This window comes from Labrus mixtus, chromosome 3 (assembly GCF_963584025.1).
Source record: "Labrus mixtus chromosome 3, fLabMix1.1, whole genome shotgun sequence".
Classification (NCBI taxonomy): domain Eukaryota; kingdom Metazoa; phylum Chordata; class Actinopteri; order Labriformes; family Labridae; genus Labrus; species Labrus mixtus.
In genome coordinates this window covers 11365737-11387079 of record NC_083614.1, presented here as the reverse complement: position 1 = coordinate 11387079, position 21343 = coordinate 11365737, and the positions used below count along the sequence as shown (strand labels likewise).

Genomic DNA, 21343 nt, shown 5'->3' with positions numbered 1-21343 from the left:
GATAGCAGAATCTTGACACCTTCCGTTCAGACATGCAGACTTTGGCAAAAGAGGAACTGAAGCTGACATACATTGGGAAAATGCAGCTCTGCAGAGTTTTGCATATTGTAAATTAGCGAGTCCCATGAGTCAACAAAATATAAACAGAATGCCCCCTGAGGGAGAAAAAAATTGAAGTTTCAGATTTCATGGATGAATAAGTGGTTGAGAGGGATGTGAGAAAACTGCTGCTTCTGATAGGGTAATATGCATAATATATATGAGCATATCATAAGAGTGTCTTTATAGTTGGAGGGCAAAAGAAAAGAAAACAACCAATTTATTTTTCAAATATATTCTGGAATATGTATTGTTAGTGGAACATTTAAGGCTTCAAATATACAGGGTTTGCTTTTACCTTTGTGTATGCAGGGACAAATACATGCATTAGTCACCTGCTTCACTGTCTTTGCAAATACCTGAAGATTAAATTTTTTAGCCACTAGGGGGCACATCACAGTCAAATATAGCTTGAAGTGCAATTTCTATGTTTTTTTAAACTGATATTTACGGTGGCCGGTAGGGGTCAAACGCTCAGCAACTGATGAAACGACATACATTTAGAAAAACGCGCAGCATATATAGAAACACTGCACATTCAAAAGCAAATGCAAACTACCACAACAAATGCAAAGGCTGAAACGCGCTGCAAATAGGCAAAACAACTGCATAAGCATCAAACGCGCTGCAAGTACAGAAACGAAACTTGTTGAAAAAATTAACAAAAATAAAGAAATTAACAAAGGGAAGCTGAGAGAAACGGCCTATTCAGAACCACAGGACTAAACGCTAACGTATAATATGAGGGCAGCCTGGAGGCCCGTGTCTGACCATCTGAGGAGCCTAGATTAGGTGTACGGGCTAAGGAGGTTGGTATGTACAGGGGGGTCAAACCATTCAGGGCTTTAAAAAAGCGCAACCTTAAAATCGATTGTCGAGCATATTGGGAGCCAATGAAGGGACGCTAGGACAGGACTGATATGCTCCCTCTTCCTGGACTCAGTCTGCAGTAAAGGGAAGCTGAAGTTGTATCGTTGAAAGACACAGGATAACTTCAATGTTACTGAAACGCAGAGATTAAAGCGAGTCCGACCAGGATTTTAATATCCACCCCTGTAGTGGAACGAACTACCAAACTCAGTTCGAACTGCAGAGTCCCCTTGCACCTGTAAGAAAAAGCTAAAGACCCAGTTCTTTAATGAACACCTACACTCTTCATGATATTGATGATGACCATGATGATGACAATGATGATGATGATGGTTTTGTTTGATAATGACGATGAGGATATTTAGGATGGTTTTGATGCTGAACTCTCAAGAACAGCTGTGGATGTTGTGCTTTGCCTCTGGTCACTTCCTGTCAGCACCTGTGTGTCCGATCAGACTTAAAGCTGTTCGTTTGCACTTCCTGACGTTGTTTCCTCCTCTCTAGAACCTTGCTTGTGTTGTTCTTACTCTCTGATGTACGTCACTACAAGGATAAAAGCTTCTGCTAAGTGAATTGAAGAATGTATAATTGTCAAAGTAATGTAAACAGTTTGTAAAAAATTGGCTTATATTTACTTATTCTATATACGGATGGTGGTCTGCTTATGATTCAAGAGAGGGATGCATCTCCTGCTACCTCTGTGTGTATTTATATTTTTGTGTGTTTGTTGTCTGAGCGTCAAAGAGCAAAGGACTGAGTAAGAAATATAAAGGTTCGGGGGATCGTAGAGAGGACAAAGGCGGGTAGAAGGAAGATAAGGTCTTGACAAAGCTTTGTTCCACACAGCGAACCCTCCTGAGGGCTGAATACAGAAAGACAGACAGAGATTGTGTGTGTGTGCATGTCAGTAAGATGACTGGAGGAGCGGTCCGACAGCCTGAGGAAAGCGACAAGCATACTAAGGATTTCACAAAAGTCAAAGTAGAGGAAGACAAACAAAGGGATAGATGGAAGTGTCTTTACAGTCCTGCAGACTGCATGCTGCTGAGGGCCACTGTGTCTGTGTGTCTTTGTAACGTTGTGTCTCTCTGATTGCATCATTGTATGTGTCGATGCACTTTTGTGTGTTGAGTGGGGTAAGGTAACAGATTGTGTTTCTATTGTTAAAGCTGATGCCTTCACAAGGACAGGAAGAAGAGGTACTCTGCAAACTCCTGCAAGTTATTGCATCATCATGTGGCTACTTAAAGGATTCGGCCTGAGTGTTAAGATTGAACTTGGGTCACAGTCATCGGAGTTCAGCAATTCAGTTCTGTCCTGATTGCTAAATGTGGCGTATTTTTTGTTCAAAAAAGTTGCAGATTATAACTTTGGGATGGATTGTTTAGAAAAGGGACACTAATGCTCAAAGGGAACCAAGCTGTTATCTGAATGTTGCTGCTTTAGTATGAAGACCTCATGACACCTGGTCTCAATAGCCGTTGTCGCATATGCACTCTGGATAATATCTAGATAATTGCAGGAGGACCACTCCAGAGATTCTCCCAACCTAGCCGTTCACATATGCTCCACACAGCGGGGGACATTCCCTGTCAGAGGGGAGGGGGCTCGGGGGATTTCCCGACGTAAGACGTGACGTAAATAAACAACGCGGAAGTAGCGGCCGTAGCAACAGAGTCCGCTACACAACGTTATAATGAGAATATTTGCCTTTATATCAATGCTATGTGTAATCCAATGGAATGACAACATCAACAAAAGAGAAGAGAACAACATACTGACGAACATAAAACATAATGCAGCCGTTTAATTACGTGCACGCCGATCGTAGTGGTCGCGTGCAGACACTTTAGGCAGTGATTGTATATAAACGTCACTCGTGTCCCATTGGCTCGAATTTAAATCTCTGGAGTATATGCTGCCGCGTTCAGACATCAGCTCACTCAGACTTTCTGCGGATAAAATGCTATAGGTCTGGCCGGAGAAACTCCGGGTAAAGTCTGGAATGAAAACGTGGCTGTTTGCGTTCACACATAGCCTAAAGTCCCTCCGGGTAGCCAAATATCCAGAGTTTGTCGTGACGTGTGAAAAGGGTTAATGACACTTGGAAGATCATAGCTTGGGCGGGCAGAACTGTCAAGAAGGAATGTGTCAGGTTAGAAGAAGCCATGTATGGCCTTTCATGAGGGAACAAAAGGTACAATGTAGCAGACAAAGGCTTCTTTAAAGGAGCAATGTGTAGGATGTCTAGTTAATTAAATGATAAAGTGACCTTATATGATCAGACATTAAGGAATGCTATTCTTTCATGCTATGTTGAACAGCCGGTTTCTCTGTCAACAATGCAGCAGCCAGTATGTCCTCCTTCTAAGTTCAGCTTCTGGTCCTGAATGGTCGGGATTTGTTTGGACCAGAGAAGGTAGGCGGTTTTAAAGCACCCCTTCACGGTCATTTTGGAAACCACTCAGTTTGACAGGTGTTGCAGCGATGGAAGCAAGCAAGAGAACTGGTTCAGATAGAAGTGATTGTACCCGACCTAAAAAGCCTCTGCATGTTTCTAATAAGCTCCACGAGCAGAAACGTGATCAAACTAGGATCAATATTGGAGATGCTTTTGAAAAATGGAGAGAGGTTAGAACACAGAAAGGTTTACAGACCAATGCAGAGCTGGATAAACACTGAAGCTTCAGGTTTTTTTTTTCATGTCAACCTGCGTGCACATCGACTCTAGAGAGGAGGGGGCGGGGGGAGACAGCTCTCTCCAATGTTTGGAATTTAGACTGCAGTACCTATTTTAAACACTGGGTGTCCGAGTTACAAACTGCTCCTTTAAGTGACTCTCTGGGAGCCTTTTAGGGTATTGGTACTTTAACTTTGAAAAGTTAATCAGAGCCCGAAAGACTTTTTTAAGAGATATGGTCGATCATGCAGATTGCTTTTATATCCAAACTCAGTTATCCTATCACACTGGTGCTGGGGTGGATAAAGCTTTTATCTATCTCCTGATAAAATACCCTCTGTCATTGGGGAAAAGCTGAGAGCATTGTTAGAATCTTGGTTTCTGATTTAATACCACTCAGTTTATATTTTTAGGTGCACAGGGTTACACTGCCACCTCACATCAATCATGAACTACTTCACCAACCAGCATAAGAATATGAAGATGCTTGACTGTGATTCTGATGTGTTTGTCCACAGCATTGGGGCTGCTCAGGGAACCAGCCTGGCCCCCCAATGTAAGTAAAACCCAAGAGTTGGTGTGTAAACACCCTCTTCCTATACCAATGAACCTCCCAAGGAATGGACATTGAAAGGGCTGAATCTAACCTACGTACCTGTACTGTAATTCTTTATACACTGGGATAAGCCAGTCATCCCTGTCCCTTCTGCAGCTGGACCAAAATGTTGCAGCAAGGCTGCAGACTGAGTCCAGGAAGAGGGAGCATATCAGTCCTGTCCTAGCGTCCCTTCATTGGCTCCCAATACGCTCCACAACCGATTTTAAGGTTGCGCTTTTTTAAAGCCCTGAATGGTTTGACCCCCCTGTACATACCGACCTCCTTAGCCAGTACACCTAATCTAGGCTCCTCAGATGGTCAGACACGGGCCTCCAGGCTGCCCTCATATTATACGTTAGCGTTTAGTCCTGTGGTTCTGAACTGGCCGTTTATCTCAGCTTCCCTTTGTTAATTTCTTTATTTTTGTTAATTTTTTCTTGTGGATGTTGTGAACTATATTGTTTCTTTAATGCATTGCATATCACTTTGGTCAGCTGCTGCTGATTTAATATGTGCTTAATCAATAAATGTGACTTGACTTGACTACCTGGGTGTTGACTTGAACAATAAACCGGAATCAACAACACAAATGCCCGATGACAGGCCAGAGCCGACTGTATCTACAAAGAAGGGCCAGGTTTTCTTGGGAGTGCAGTCGGCACTCCTTGAACCTTTTTATGACTCTGCTGTGGCATAAGGCATCTTCTATGCACTGATGTGCTGGATCAGCAGCATCTCAACTGTGTGCCGGAGTGACTCAGTAGACTGGCGATGAGGGCCAACTTTATCCTGGGATGTGTCCTTCGCTCAGAATTTGTAGGAGAAACAAGAAAGATATCTATAAACAATCATCGCTGATGGAGAACAAATCTTATTCCATGAAAGACAGTGTGATGACACTGGGCGGCTCCTCAAAGATGAGCTTCTTGATCCACATTTCAAGAAGAGGAAGTGCCAAAGTTCTGCTGTCAGACTTTAAGGTATGAACTCACTTATTTCATCTGTTTTACTGAGCCTAATATGAAAGCAACACAGTATGATGTTGGTACATAAAAGAATGTCATTACTCCTGTAAGCAAAGATTCTTACTTCAAATCCATGTTGAAGGTCTTTTTTACTAAATGCATCTGAATTTCTTTATCTTTGTATACATACTGCTTTCAATAACCCAAATGTGCAGTGACAAAAAGCTGGGTTTTGTTTGTGTGTATGTGTGTGTGTGTGCCTAACTGGGAGCAGCAGGGTTGCTGTCTGCCTGAGAGGAATTCATCATCTGTGTGTGTGTGTGTGTGTGTGTGTGTGTGTGTGTGCGCACGTGTGTGTGTGTGTGTGTGTGTGTGTGTGTGTGTGTGTGTGTGTGAGAAACACACTTTTGTTCCTCTGTGAGGGGGAAACAAAAAGCCAGTTCACAGAGCTCTGGGCCTTTCAGAAATCCTCCTTTTGACTCTTTTATACAAACCTCCTGTGGAAAAGTGCTCTTCACCTTCCCTTTACTCTGACAGGTGAAACTATCTCAAACATATTTTTGACATGGCATTGAACAAATCAGACGAGAATGCATTCAAAATTGACAAGATTATATTTTCTTTTTCAAATATGCATGGGTGCTGGGACAAAATCATGCAATGAACCAGTTACTGTAACTGGAAGAGCAGGAAGACGGCACAAGGTCCTGGTCCTGCTCTCAAGGCTGACTCATCGTTGTTGTTGAGGAAGCAAGTTGGTTGTCTGCCTATTTGATAATATTGAAACTATGCATAAGCACACTGGTGTATTTGAAAAGTAAGGGGAAGAAGGAGCACGCAGCCCTGTGGTCTGACAGGGGTTAAGGTCAAGGGTCGAAGAGAAGTGGTTCTTCAGTCCAATCACACTGACTTTGGTGGTCAGAGGAAGGTATGATAATGTTGTGTGGTTTGGAGAGAGTGAGTTATTGTAGATAGAGTTAGACAGAAAGCGAATGGGATGGGTTCAAGCGGCAACCTCCGGTCTTGAAAAATGAAGCCAATGCAGAAGTGCAAAATTTGACTTCACCGGCCTTTAATCAAGACGGAAGTGTGCTGATACTTTCATCTCTTCATAAAGGTTTAATGATACAGACAGGAAATATTTCCATGCTCTTGCAGTTTAATGATGGTTTAAGTCTCACAGCATTTGCCTGTTTTCAGTACTGGCTTGATGAAATGATTATAAAGCACATGGAGAGGCTTAAGGTCCTGGACCTTCTCTCTGCAGGCTGGCCCCATTGTTGATGAGGCAAGCCAGCATCGTGTTGTCTGCATAATTTATATTTTTATTGAACTATGCATACGGCGTACAGATGTATTTTGGGTCATGGACAGGTTGAAATGACTTACTTACTCTAAGGGTGACAATGACCTGCATAAATCCAACAGGATGTATAGAAGAAAAAATACATTCAACACAGGCATTATGATGCACTTGAGATACCACAAGTCCTTATATTAAAAAGTAGCTTCACAAATAAATATGAAATAAATAATCATTCAGTGCAGTAGCCATAGCAAACAGAATCTTTGAATAACCACATTTGGACATAAATTATGTCAGTCTGCAGGGGTATGTTGAATAGCAGTGAGTGGATCTCTGCAAAAGAATCCCAGGTTCCTTTTTTAAAGCCGCTTTAGACGACACATATGCCTGCTTAGTTTCTTAAAGATAGGATCCTTTTGCCGTTTTGAGTTTTATATATAAGGGTTTTTTTTCAGTCTTGCATAGTTATAAAATATGACCAAGAAAGTTGAAGCTCTTTTTTGTAATGATCAAAAATGCATAAACAAACAACATGGCTTTGACATTTCTGAAAACATTTATAGAAACATGAGGGCACAGCACAGGTGCAAATACAAGACAATAATAATACAAGGAACAAAATAAATAACTTAAGAGTCAGGGCTTTCCTTAAAAGTTATATTCTTCTAAAATAGCCGTCTGAAAAGCTTTCGTTGCATCACCATTTTTCATAACTTTAAGGGCCTTTATGGACATAAGAAACTCATTAAAAAGTATACGAAATTTGGTCAGCCTATATTTCAGGTACTTGGACATGGAAATTTCCAATAAGAGTATTGTTTACTAGAAAATATTTTTTCTTCATTTTTCATGATATTTTTCCTTTAACAAGAATTGTTCAAGCTGGAAAATTGTGGGGTAAAGCCATAGACTCTAAAGCAGTCATAAATATCTTGCCAGAAAGCTTCATAGGATTAATATTTACAGTCCATGTATTTACATTGAAAGGACACAGGAGCTAGTGGAAGGTAGTCTCAAAAACACAAAAATAAATACATCACAACCAAAACGCTGTTGCAGCGAGTCACTGGATGGATACAAACCATTCAAAATCCTAAAGTGAATTCCCTTGGGTTTAGGAGGACATGGGGAATTTCAAGAAGGTTGAAACTCTGGAACGCAAACGGAGCAGACTCAGTGCGCACGCATCGTGATTTGAATGCACGGACCAATCAGCGGGCTCGCCGGACGCAAGCCGCTAGCCTTGCGTCACTCTTGTCCAATCAGAACGTAGCACCAGCTGTTTGCCCTGCTTTTTGAATTGAGCTCTAACAGCAGGCTGACACCGACACTGCGTTACGTTTAGCTGTCAACAAACTTAAGTAGACACTTTTCGGAAGTTTGGACTATTTTTGTTTTACGCTGAAAAGGCAACATGCATTGATACCAGATTGGAGACATAACGGAGAGATGTCGCAGCTATTCTGAAGAGGGTTTTTGGACCGAAAGGGGACTCTTCATTGTATTGTGACTTTCTGGCTCGGAAGCTAATTTGGCTAAGTTAGCTTGAGAGCTAATTTAACTGGTCAGCGGCCTAATTCTCTTATTAAAGGTACCAGCAATCGAAAAACTCGGTAAGTATGCTTTCATTTATGTTTATGTTTTTATGCTGTTGATAAGTAGTAAATGTTAGCTCACCTCTCTGGTGACGCTAAGCTAGGTGACGAGTAGAATGAGCTAACCTCACTGGGCCAACAGGTGTTACGCTGAGAAATGCATCCCTGCCGAGAACTACATCCACCTCGCAGGAACATGCAAACAAATGGCAAACTCACTTTCTACATTACTTTTCATTCACCCTTAAAATACTATGCTGCCGTTTTTTGCATCCACTCTTAAATTAACTCTACAGGCACTTTTCAAAACACTGTTCGCAGCTCATGTTCACACAGGTTAATTGAAATGCGTCTCCTACCGAGTCTACAGAATAATGACACTTACTTTTATTAAGTTAAAACGTCACATACTTTGCGATCACACATCTGCCCCGAGAAACAAGATTGATATAGTTTATAGTTTTCTAACTTCAGCGAGGTGCATGCACTTCTTGGCAGGGATGCATTTCTTGACATAACACATGCGTTTACACAAAGCTGACTTTTCCCGTCGGCCTGATAATTTAAAGTGTTTTACCTTTTGTACTATAGTAGGAAACATAAACTTTATTTGGAATATCTTTCTGACAACTAAAGATAAACACCCAAACTAACATTTTTCATGTGTGACGTTGTTGCCTCGTTTCTTCTGCCCTTTGTTTAAGTCATACTATTTTCTAGTCTGCATTTGTTTTAGCGGCACATACACAACTTATGTGTATTGACTGACTTTAATTAAGCACATTAGAGGCTGCTGTATAACTTCTTAAATGAAAACAACCAAGCCAAACAAAAATCAAATCTCTACATTTATCCGAAGCTTTTATCCAAAGCGACAAACAGAGAGTAAGTACAACACAAACCAGGATCTGGAGAGGAGATCTTTGTATAAACTTTGTCCTTTCCTTTTTTTTTTTTTTATAAAAGTTATCACAATTCTGTGGCCTCCTCTCCAGTTGAGTTGTCAAACTTAGGCAGTATTTGTGTTTGACAGTTGTCACACTTCTCTTGTTGCTTCACTGTCTCTCCTCTTGGTCTTCTTGTTATGTTCTCCCTCTGTGTCTCACTCCATTCCTTTCATGTAACTTCTGATAGTTTGGACAGTTTGGTGTCGCCTTCGGTTCCCGCCATGGCTGACAGCAGCATACTGACTTTAGGGACAGCTCGGAGTCTGTTGGACTCTTCAGTCTATGATTCGAGGATCGCCGAAACCACCAAGGACCATGTATTTCTGGGCATGGCATGTGAAGATGGGGAAGGTCAGTCTGCAGAGTCACTTCTATTTCCTTTACCCAAACCCTTTTCCTTCCTTTTTAAATATCTAAAAATACACCAGGCAAGGACAAATACAACAGGTATGACTTTCATATTAAGTTAGTTGGTGTGACCAATATACGGGTTTAAAATGCTGACAAAAACCCACCGTCATTATCTAGAGTGCAGCCAACACCATCATACACTGCAAGCCACCTGAAATGTTTGAAACTTCACCTCCATTCTTTGTCACTTGCAAGCTGCGGGGATACATAGCGAGGCTGACAAGGCTGGTGACGCAACTCTTTAACACCTATTCTCCCTCATTAGCTAAAAATCCTGCATTTAAAGCAGACTGTGGAGTATTGTTCCGTAAACAAACCTTGTAAAGTGCTGGACTGATTTAAAGAAATTAAAGTCAACGAGTGACCAGCGGAGGTGGGCAGCATGACTCGCAGGCTGGCGGTACTTTAGAACTTTCACTGCAGGCTGATAGCTGGACTACCGTACTGAAGCTAGTAGGAGTGCAAACTACGAAAAGTGAAAACAGATGTTACTAAAATAGCTACTGTAGACGCCACTGTTAAATAAAAAAAAAAGAATAGCTTAACAGTTTCCAAGTTGTATGAGTTGTAGACTAATTGAAAAGCAGTTGTTTTTTAATTTCACTTGTTTCTTCTGGAAAGGTGTAGTGAAAGGCCAGAGGTAAAATGAGGAACATCGTTTTTTGGTGTTTTTTTTTTTAGAGAAAATGTGTGAAATCGCCTACTGTACCAGGAGTGTACTGATTTGGCCAAAATTCAGTATGCAGTGTGCAAACAATGCGAGATCTGCAGTATTTCAAAAATACCTGTATGGTGTACTGATTTGGCCAAAATCTACAGTATTCATTGGAGAAGTCTCCCTCCCGTATTGTTTCCCACGATGCAAAGTGCCAGGTCAGAGATCAAAATGATGGACAGTGTGACAGGGAAATAATCACACTTAGACCAAACCACACAAAGATACCAATTATCTCTTTTGATTCTCAAAATTATGAAAATCTAAATGAATCACTTGTCAGCTGTTTTCAGACTGTAAGTGGATGCTGCACTGTAGCGGTGTTTGGGGTCAGATCGGCTGTTTACTTACGCATTCCCAGAATCCAGCTTTAGCCGGGCTTAATGCAAAATAACCACCAACTGGCAGTCATACTACACACTACTGTTGAATGTAGTACTGTACTGTTTTTCCATTTGTTTCTTGCACGGCTTTCTTCAGCAGTGATACAGGTGTGCTGTCAGTCAAAGGGAAGTCAAACTTAAATCACCAACGAGAGATGACCAACTTTTGATTTATCTCCTCTGTGACTATGTATGTGTCACACTCACATCCCCCCTGGTTAACACTGTCTCTCTATTCCTCTTCATCCTTCAGACATGCATCCAAAAGTGGAGACGAGGGTCGTTCTGGTGGGAGAAGCCGGCAGAAATGGAGCTCTGGTCAAAGCCCTGCAGGTACATATTTTCTTTATTTATCGTGAAGGTTCACTACGGCCCACTTGCTACTCTCAAAGTGGCCGTTCTTGGTGATCTTAAGTGGAACACATCCCAGTGATTCACAGCCTGTTATCGTCCCATCCCAATCCTGTGATAAATAGTGATATCCATTCCTGTCCATCGGGAATCCTGCGGGAATCCCGCAAAAATGTCAGCCTCTACTCTACGCTGATGTCACTGCGGCTCTCCGTTTAAAATGAAGAACTTGTTTTTGTGTGTCCTGACTATCGGCATTGATATCGTGGTTTTAAAGCTGGATAACTTTATGATGGTTTGCTCTACGTCAGCAGCAGTAGCCACTTGTTTAGCCTACTTACGGTGGTGACAGTGGTTGCATAATGAACCAAACATCCTGTACGAGCTGATGTGATATTTATCTTTACCAAAGCAAAGTCCTCGTTCATCATACATTACATACATTATTATCCCCACACACTCAGTCGGGATATGATGCTGTGTGTGTTTCAGTGCTTGTTTGTTTCTGCTCCAGTAAGCTGCGTAGTTTTGTGTCTTTGAGAATCAGCATGTGAAGGTGGTTTGGAGGCGTGGCGGCAGACTAAGTGCTGCCAGAATGACTTCCTTCCTGGGTCTCCTGAGCCCTGTCACTTCTGAAGGCTTCCCGCTTAAATCATCTATTTCTCCCTGCCAATCTGCAGTGCAGCCGCATCCAAAGACATATGCCGACAGCTCCATCAGAGCGCTCCCGATTGCCTGCCTGACCGCCTGCCGCCACCGCTCTTGCAACTCACAGAAAAAGAGCCCCCCGCCCTCCCGCTATTTCTTTGCGTCCTTTTCCCTTTCTGTCTACTTCTTTCCCTCCTCTCCTCCGCCCTCCCATGGGCTTTGAACTTTTATATTAATTTTTAACAGAGTTTTTTTCCTCCTCCCCAGCACACCCCCTCTAAAGCTTCATATCTGTTTGAAGTCTCTGTCTTTAGACTTTGCAAGGACAAGGACTCCGCCCCATCTCTTCCTGCATCCCCTTAACTTAGACAACCTCTCATTTGTCCTCAAATGGGGGTTAATTTGAATGATATTTTTTTTGTCTGGCTTGCTTTATATTTTTCTCATTTTTCTGTCCTCCCTACCTTTTCCACCCTCTGCTCTCCTCCTCTCAAATGCCAGTGTTTGACATCCACTTCCTGCTGGTTGGTTTTTTCTTTACAGGCCATCAAAGTAATGGAGGTACCCGTGGTAAAGATAAGGGAAGGCGAGGCGGGTGCTGAGGAGAAAATGATGATAAAATCTATAGTCAATATGGTACAGTACAGAGTGTGCGTCTTTGTGTGAATGTCTGACACTTTGATTGGAACTTGGGGGGACGTGCTGCATGAGCCTTAATTCAAACTGGCAAGTCACTCAATCATTGTGCATGGTCAAGTCACTGATGGTGGAATGATGTGTGGGTGGAAATTTAAATAACGGGGAACGGTATCTCGATTGCTCTCTAACAGAGATTTACACTCAAATATCAACGCAAGTTATTCAACTGAAGAGAAGCCATTTAGAGGTCATCTTCTCTGCATTGCCTTTAAAAAAGGGCACATTAATTTAGCTGTTTGTACTGTTAATAATGAAGCAGTTCACTGAATGTTTTTCACAAATGTTTGAGTATTATCAATTGAAATGTAACTTAAAAGCTTTGATTTTTGAGTGTCATCTCCTGTTAAATCAAAATGTAATAGCTGCAAAATGACGTTCATTTGCTTTCTTTTTTTAAGGTCGGATGAGGATATTGATCAAAATCATAGTTTTACTTTAAATGACTTAAGTCGGGTTGCTTAAATTAGCCAAAGTGGAACCAGCAGCATCAATTGGTTTAACCTCTCAGTAAGTAAAATCCGCCACCAGGGGGCTCTCAAAGAAAACAATAACAAAAGATGAAGTTGAGGCTGGCGGTGAGTCATGATGGGAGTTATTCTCTCTGCTACTCCACCCCTGATGATAACAAACTCTGAGTTGACTGTAGTCATAAAGACGAACGGGCGAAACCGACCTGAGGAAGAGAATATGTTTATCGACGAGCTAATGTATCAGAGTTTAATTTGAATGACATTTTTATCACAGCAGCAGATACAGCAACACTACGGCAGCTTTCACTAGCAGTTCCAGCTTCCTTATCCAGCGGTCTTTGACATAACATCCGGTGTTTCCATGGCAACGATATACATGCAGTGTCTGTAATGACGGCTTTGTCATGGCGGCCACTATAAAATTACAGATTTCTCTGGTCTTGATAACTGTTGGAAATATTTGAGGTAATTTAAGTACTCAACAACAAATATAAATAACAGAGGTTTAGTCCATTTTTAATTGATTGAGATATTTTAGTGTAAAAATTCATACAGTATGTTTACTCAACAATCGTACAGTGGACGCCGGTCTTAAATTGAATCAAAACTTTAAAAACGCCAACACAACGCAACTTTTTAAGGAAATGTTTAACTTTCGACTTTCATTCAACATATTTTTTTCTAGCTACTCATCTTATTTGAAGAAAGAAAGCAAATGATTGTATTTAAAAATGTGAAACCTTTCCTTTAACCCACCAGTGTCTCCCTCAGTCGTTCTTAACAATGTGATATCAAGTCTTATTATAACTGTGTCCATGTAGTATGTGCCCTTTAACCTCCTGTGCTTCTGTCCTGTGTCGACTGCTGGGATGATTTTCTCAGGTGATTTGTTTTACAGGCAGATCGTCCTTAGAGGCCATCTCTCACTACATTCCTTTGTTTTTCACAACAGAGACATTTTAAGAGGTTTTCTGATGGCGAGACAAGGGAGAAAATATATATATTTATGTATTTATTTATATATAAGAAAAATTCCTGCACACTTCCTCTCCATCAACAATTTATTAGAAAAAATCACAACATTTCATTCCCTCTGAACTTTTGTAAAGTGTGTTGTCGATGTCGAGCAGGAGGAGTGTGCAGGTTTTTTCTTTTCAGTGTGATAGTTTGACATCCTACGCACCTTCTTCATGAGATAATTGGATGTGTGAACACCTCCTTTTAAAACAGAACATAATGGTGAAAATCAGTGATTTGAAACATCAACATTTCCAAATGAATCGGTGAAAACGATATAAAAATGAATTTGTCCAACAAACACGTTTTTCCCCTTTATCCACTACTGGATGTTGTTTTCTGTTGGATAGAGAAAAACACAGACATGTAAATCATTTTTACTTCATTGCAATTTGCACGGCCAAGTTTGTTCATGTGGGTGCTTACTTACCCAAAATTAGCAGCAAGCTGGTGAACAAAGTGTTTCATTTTAAAGCAGATTATTTGTGTGCAACAGATCACAAATCTCACGGTTCGGAACCGATCACGGCATTGTGTCACAGGATTAATTACTTTTCATCCATCATCATGATTCATAGTGTGTTCAATTTGATCTCGAAAGTCAGAAATTCCGTGTAACCTGTTCGATAAAATCACCAGGAACGCCCCCCTGTAGTTGGAATTCCCACTCGGAAACTCTGAGCTGAGTTAAAATCCAACATAGCTGCTGCGTGCATCAACAGTAACATTTAAGATCTAACTATTTAATATAAAAGCAGCTTAGTCCTCTTTTTGTGTAAATAAATCAACAACACGGATAGCATCGTGCAAGTTCTATCTGTGGACGTGTTGTCATGTTACTAAACTATCACAAAGTGTATCGTTATCGCCTGGTATTAGCAAACAAAACAAAGGTGCTCCTGGAGGCGTCCATTTTGCTCTTCCGACCTGTTGACAAATCGCGACTGGAACACGGGTAACTCGAGTGTGACGTCATTCCAAGCTCCGAGATCCGAGTTGCAGGTTAAATGGGACTCACCATACCACAAGCCAACATTCACACGATGCGTTGTACTTGCTCTCTGATGTACGTTGCTTATGATGAAAGCGTCTGCTAAGTGAATTGTAGAATTGTAAATCATCATCCTCAACCTTTATTTAAGCCTCAAAAAGCATTGAGGTTTCCCTCATTTACAATCATGTCGAGATAGAAAACAAACCCAGACTGAGGTGAAATGATTCAAGATACTTAAATCAGTTAGTTTTAGAGAAATTAGAGAGTCGATCTTTAGAGTATTTTGTAAAACATTTTACGTTTTAATGAGGAAAATTTGCTTGTAGCGTCTTTGCTCCAGAGTGACCCTGTGGGACTGGAAGCAGGTGATGGAGACTTAAAAAGCAGCCATAAAACATGGAAACGTGTTTGCCATTTAGGTTTTTGTTTGGCCATCAGGACGTTAACTTACATTCATTGTTTTTTCTGTCTTTCACAAGATTAATGAATAAACTGACTTCTAATAATTGAATAACCAACTCCCAACAGCCTCATTAACCAGGCTAACAACTACTACTTTGTGTGATTCTTAACATTTTGTCTGCTTTTCCGATCACTTCATATTTCCGCTCTCTTTTCAGGACATCAACACGCCGTGCCTGATTACAGACAGCGTCCAGGAGTTTGGAGACGGAGAGAACACGGACTTCGAGACAGTCTTCGTCCTAACAGACTTTGATTGTCCCGAGTACAGCTACCTCTACAAACGGGACAACCGCATTGTGGGGCCTCCTGTTGTCCTGCACTGTGCTGCAAAGGATGAAGTGAGTCCTTCATCTAGAGCATTTTTAGCTTAGTGCCAAAAACTAATGATTCACACATGACAATGTCTTAAAGGGGACATATTATGAAAAATCCACTTTTAAAGTGTATTTGAACATATTTTGGCTAACCTGAGTCTACCGGCCAACAACATGTGAAATAAACCCATCCAGTCCTTTGTTTGTGGCCTGCATACGTCTTACAACACACAGAAAAATGCTCAGTTTATAATTTGCTCTACTTGTGATGTCACAGTGGGATTCTGGTTTAAAAAAAAAAAAAAAATCTCCACCCATGGACTCCACCTCCAGCCTAGAACAAAACTTTTGCGCAGGTCCGCCATTTTTATTCTCGCCAGCAAAGGAGTGATGCCTACAGGGGCTCATTGCATTTAAAGACACACACACCAAAACAGAGCGTTCTGAGAGAGCTGGTTTATCCAGGGTCACAAACCTCCTCTGTTGCTTGATTCATGTTTTATTTTGACCAAAGCACAGCACAGATACTTCTTTTAGACCACAGGGGACTGTTTGAAAAGGTGGAGAAGGGAGATAATATGTCCCCTTTAAAAAAGAGACTGAATTCATGTGAATATCTCTATTACAACTTCCCAGCTCGGTCTGAGAGCATTACTGTTTTTTTAATCCTTTTTTAACCTGTAATTCAAATGAAACATTTACAGCTTCACTCTGAAATTCAAGCACACAGACATACATGGTCTGTTAAAGGGGAGGGCAAAACAGAGGCATGCCTGAGATGAACCTTGATTTCAGGAAGCAAGATACAGAAAAATCCATTACTGCACTGAACAGAATGATGAACGGGAGCCGCCTCCACCTGCTGAGCTGTCTGCCTGATGGAAGCGGCTCATAGGATGCTAATGTGGAACATGAGCGTTTTGACCTGCCTGTGGCTGCTATCAACAAGACGGAGCACTCCACACACTTGTCAGCTAACGACAGCGCTTACACATTCATGTAGTCTGTAGAGCTTCATACAGATTCATATCTTTTGTCAGTGGGCCGGGTACGAGGCCGTCTTGCAGTATGTCACCTATGTTAGTAATTTATCTGAGAGGCACTGTATATGTTCAGTACTCAGGGATCACCATCCTGGTTATAAAACATAAAGGTTTCCTGATACATGCTTTAATGGAAGACTGTGTGACTTTTTGATTCAGTAGATGCCGCTCTTGAGCACCAGCATTAAACCAAAACAAACTGCTGTTTTTGCCACACCTACGCTATTCTGAAGCCTCCGCTCTCATCCAGCAGCACACCTCCAACACTTCTCCACTCGCGTTAGCACGAAGGAGTTAGAATTTAGAATACACCACAATTAAGCACAAGCGGCGGACCAGTTGTCCTTTGCTCAAGCTGCAATCACCTGTGTCCTGCATTATTGTGTTAGCAGGCTAACGTTAGCACACTTTGGTTAGTTTGTAGCTTCATATTGAACATTAATTGACACGGAGGGACCGTGATCTAAAACACTAACATGATATCCAAATAAGCAGTGAGTATGTTATTCTTCTTTTCTCTAGTCCTTGACTAAAACAGTTTTATACGCAAGGCCGTTCCGTCCATGTAAACATGATGTAAACACGACTCCAACAACAACAACAACAACAACAACAACAACACAGCCAGCGGGACTCAAGCTTCTCACTCATTGTAGACAGTCATGACTCAGAGAGACATTTAGAACAAATAGGATGCCCTAGTGTTTGTGGTCTTCAAGTGGTTTTAAAATCATATTAAAAGGCAGAAATGAAAAGTAATAGATGTTTTATATGTACTTACCGGATATTTAAATGTCTCTGATGATGTGTGAATTCTTCCTTTCCCACAGCCTTTACAGTTTTCCTGTCGTCCTCTCTACTCCACCACGATGCTCAACCTGTCGCTGTGCTTCACTGGCTTCAGGAACAAAGAGGAAATGGTGAGTTTATCAAAGTCACATTTAGCAGCATGAAAGACGATTCATCATTTAGATACCTTAACCATTGAGGGGATTCTTCTGGCTTTTCTGACCTGAGATGTTAACCCATTGTGGGACTTAAATGATCAATAACAGTGTTTCCCACACTTAGACTATATTTGTCATTTATGTCGTTAAATTTATGACCGCCTAAGTAGCCTATATTTGCCGACCATTTTGGAACCTTTTAACAAAAAAATCCTTGTATATCGCCATTTTAGATCCATACACTAAGAGACGATCTGCTCTCACTATTCACCGCTGGAGTTTGTGTTGTGATGCTCTGCAGCTGATCAGAGAGAGAGCGAGAAACGTCATCTGATTTTTTTCCTCCATAAAGCAAAGATTTTGGTGTGACCTCTCATGTGAAATTTGAACCTTTGAATGCCGTTAAGGGCTTCAGTAAGCAATTATTTTTGTAATCGAGTATTCTGGTGATTAATCAAAGAGTACTGTGTTAGTTGTTTTTAACAGACTGACTCTGTTCATGGGGTCCTACACTTTTTATATTCGGATTAGAGGTGGGCGATATGGTAAAAATATCATATCACGATTTTTTTTTTTGCAAAATCACAATTTTATCACAATTTTTTTCATACTGATCTTTAGACAGATTTTGTAAGTTACTGACCAGTTCAACCAAACTTATTTACCTGTATAATGTTTTTAAATGCACAAAAACTGTGCAGACAAGTTTAGTCTATTTGAAAAACATCTTTGTAGGAGGTCTGGAGGTCTCTCACCCAGAACATCTTTAGCAACAGAAATGTCTTTCCCTCAATTTGGTCAATATTTATGCACAATTTGAAGGTTTTCCTCACCACTTTGAAATGATGATTTAGTTATGTGTCCTCTTTTTATGTTCATCAGGAACATTTTCACTCAGTAATGCATTCATTTAAAAACATGTGGACTTCAAGTTCATGTTTTTCTGTTCTATTTTAGCCCTGCAGAGTTCATACAGCTGAAGCTTCATACAGACTCTGAAGCATTTGTTCATAGTCTTTTTTATTATGACATCATTGGACTAACTTTAGTTTTGTTTATATATAATCAAACATAATACAGAATGTGTTCATTCTGTGACACATGATCAAAGTAAGTTTTACTGAAATAAGTTTAAATCAAAAACGGGGCGGGACATTGTTGATTGACAGACAGACAGTCACCATGGTTACTCACTCTCACCTGCCTGCTGCTTTGTAACGTTGTTTAGTGTAATCCCTATAGGTTAGGTTATCACAACAGGTGAGCTTCGGGTGGAGAGGCTTGATAAGTAACTTTTAAAGACTAAGAGAGAGCAGAAAACACCGACAGCAACATTTTAAACATCAGGGTTATATCTCTCATCACTGACTGTCTGAGCTCCGCTCTGTCTGTCTCTCTGCAGACTGTTAATGTCTCTCCGGCTCATTAAAAGGTTTCTTGTGTTGCTATCCGAGATGTAAACTTAACTGTGCAAACTATGCCGATAAGTTAACTTGCTCACGCTGTGTCGCTTTGGAAAAATATCAGAACAGTTGCATATAACCGAGATTGAGTTGTTTTAGCGGACTTTACTTTTAAGTTTCCTTTTCCTTTTCACCGATGCCGAGCAAAAGAGGGGGAGACATGTCTGTGTCGGAGCATAAACTGCAGCATGATAGAATAAACACATTAGCCCGGTTCTACGATCTCTCTGCTTTGGCAGATCGTCAGCACGTTAAAATCCTTCACGATCTAATATCGTCATATTGCCCACCACTAGTCGAATGCTTTTTTAATTTATTTTTAAATGGTCCGCTAATATACTTGGGCAGCTTAAACTTCACCTCGCTGGCTCGTCCGAGTATCGTATGTGTGTATAACTGTGACGTGTTAAACAATACCTCTAATACATGGATTGAAAGTTTTTTAGAAATAGTATATTAAAATGTCTTGTTTATTTCTCAGTGATATGAATGTCCCCCTCTGTGCTAAGAGTGTGCTTCGTGTATCACTTCCATGTAGAAAAACCTGGTGAACCTGGTGCATCACATGGGTGGAACCATCCGGAAAGACTTCAGCACCAAGGTTACTCATCTCATCGCCTACTCCACCCACGGAGAAAAATACAGGGTCAGTACATGCAAAGCTTTTTATTGACCCAGACCTTTGAACCAAACTTTCTGTGTGTCTAATGCTAAGACATTAACTAAACTTAACTCTACGTTTAATGGAGCAATCTGTAAGATATCTACTGACTGAAATGACAAAGTGACCTTACTATATGATCAGACATTAAGGAAACATGCTATGTTGAAGTGCTGGCTTCTCTGACAACAATGCAGCAGCCAGTATGTCCTCACTATAAGTTTAGATTCCTGAATGCTCTGGATTTGTTTAGACCAGGGGCAGTTTTAAGGCACCCCAACACGGCCGTTTTGGACGCCCCTCAGTTTGCCAGATATAAGACCAACATGTGTTAGAGAAAACAAAATAACAAATAGAGAAAGAGGAGACAAAATACCCAACACAGACATGGTTAAAAATCAAGATCATTTCATTGATCAAATCAATGCCTGCTTTAGTAAAATAATAATTACAATTCTGAAACATCATTCAAGGGTCATCCATTCATTCATAACTTGCTAATAAAATAACAAATCAAAGACGAAGCTGGTTTCCATGTTTGGGAATTTGGAACTTGAAAGCAACTGATTGTTGTTATTATTACTTTTATTGATTTTATTTGGATTTGTTGCTGGTCCACCTCTCTTCACCTGATTGTCCATAGTTCCTATCAGCGCAGCTTGAATCCCATTGGATAGGTGTGATGTCAGAAAATGGAGTAGACTGTTTATTGAAGTCAGATTAAAAAATGATCCAACTGGGACTTAAATCACAAGAAGGATCGATGGAGATGGATTGATGATGAGTCTGACACTCATCTTTCTCTTGGCTTTTCTCAGCCTGAATTAACAAATGCTTCATAATGTTCCTCTTTCAATCATCCCAGGCTATGATGTTATATTTAATCTTCTTTATCTATTCTGTCACTCAGTTATTGCTCTCACCCCCCCCCCCCCCTTTCTTCCTCAAAGGCTTTTAGAGGGTGTACTTTGTTCAAGCAGAACAACACAACATACAGCACAAGCTTGTTGGCTTCCTGACAGGCAGTTTTCCAGTTGAAAGTGTGATTCTTAAAAAAAAAAAAAGAATGTTTCAAACGTCGAGCGTCTGATTCTTGTTTCTGCAATGCGCCTGAAGTGGAAACAGTTTGTACCTGTCACATTCATGTCGTGATTCTGAGCGACAGGATGATCAGGAGTTCTCAAACACTTCGGGGAGTTTGTTGTGCTTAGAGCACTGACAGATGAACTTTTGAAGGTTTTATGTAAAAAAAACTTTCTGTTTCTGTTTACCACATCTCTTGGTCGCACATTTACTCATTTCTTCTCTCCCCCCTCTGTCTTCTTGTGCCTTCATCACTTAGCTGGCGGTGTGCATGGGGACCCCCATCCTCACTCCGTTGTGGATTCTCAAGGCCTGGGAGAAGAGAGATGAAGAGTGAGTTGAAAATCATTCAAGGATGCATTTTTATTATAGTATTTTTATTTACCTCTCCTCTGCAGTCCTCCCTTTTACAAAAAAAAATTAAGCATAAAGGCGAGAGGAGAACATTTGTCTCACAGATAACAAAGTTCATGTTATTATTTGGGTGTATAGACGTGTACCTGGAGCTGGAGTCAATTAGCAAGTCCAAAGTTTTCTACATACCGGTATTTGATTACCAAGGAGCTTAACCACCTTGTACAAAAAAACACAAAACCCTTTTGGACTGAAACCAATGAAA

At 40.8% G+C, this 21343-nt stretch overlaps 1 protein-coding gene across 4 annotated transcripts in view; it reads left to right on the top strand.

Moving 5' to 3' along the window:
* Window positions 1-7813: 7813 nt before the first annotated feature.
* ect2 (epithelial cell transforming 2) overlaps window positions 7814-21343 on the top strand; it is a 46293-nt gene continuing 32763 nt past the window's right edge. For 2 of the 4 annotated variants that reach the window (XM_061031261.1, XM_061031247.1), the window contains exons 1-8: window positions 7814-8131; window positions 9248-9411; window positions 10823-10902; window positions 12112-12204; window positions 15369-15551; window positions 17401-17490; window positions 19519-19626; window positions 20984-21057. In XM_061031261.1, coding sequence (XP_060887244.1) covers window positions 9282-9411; window positions 10823-10902; window positions 12112-12204; window positions 15369-15551; window positions 17401-17490; window positions 19519-19626; window positions 20984-21057 — 758 coding nt within the window. In that variant the 5' untranslated portion in view covers window positions 7814-8131; window positions 9248-9281. The remainder of the gene's footprint in view (window positions 8132-9247; window positions 9412-10822; window positions 10903-12111; window positions 12205-15368; window positions 15552-17400; window positions 17491-19518; window positions 19627-20983; window positions 21058-21343) is intronic. The other 2 variants (XM_061031269.1, XM_061031255.1) reach the window with 1 other exon arrangement.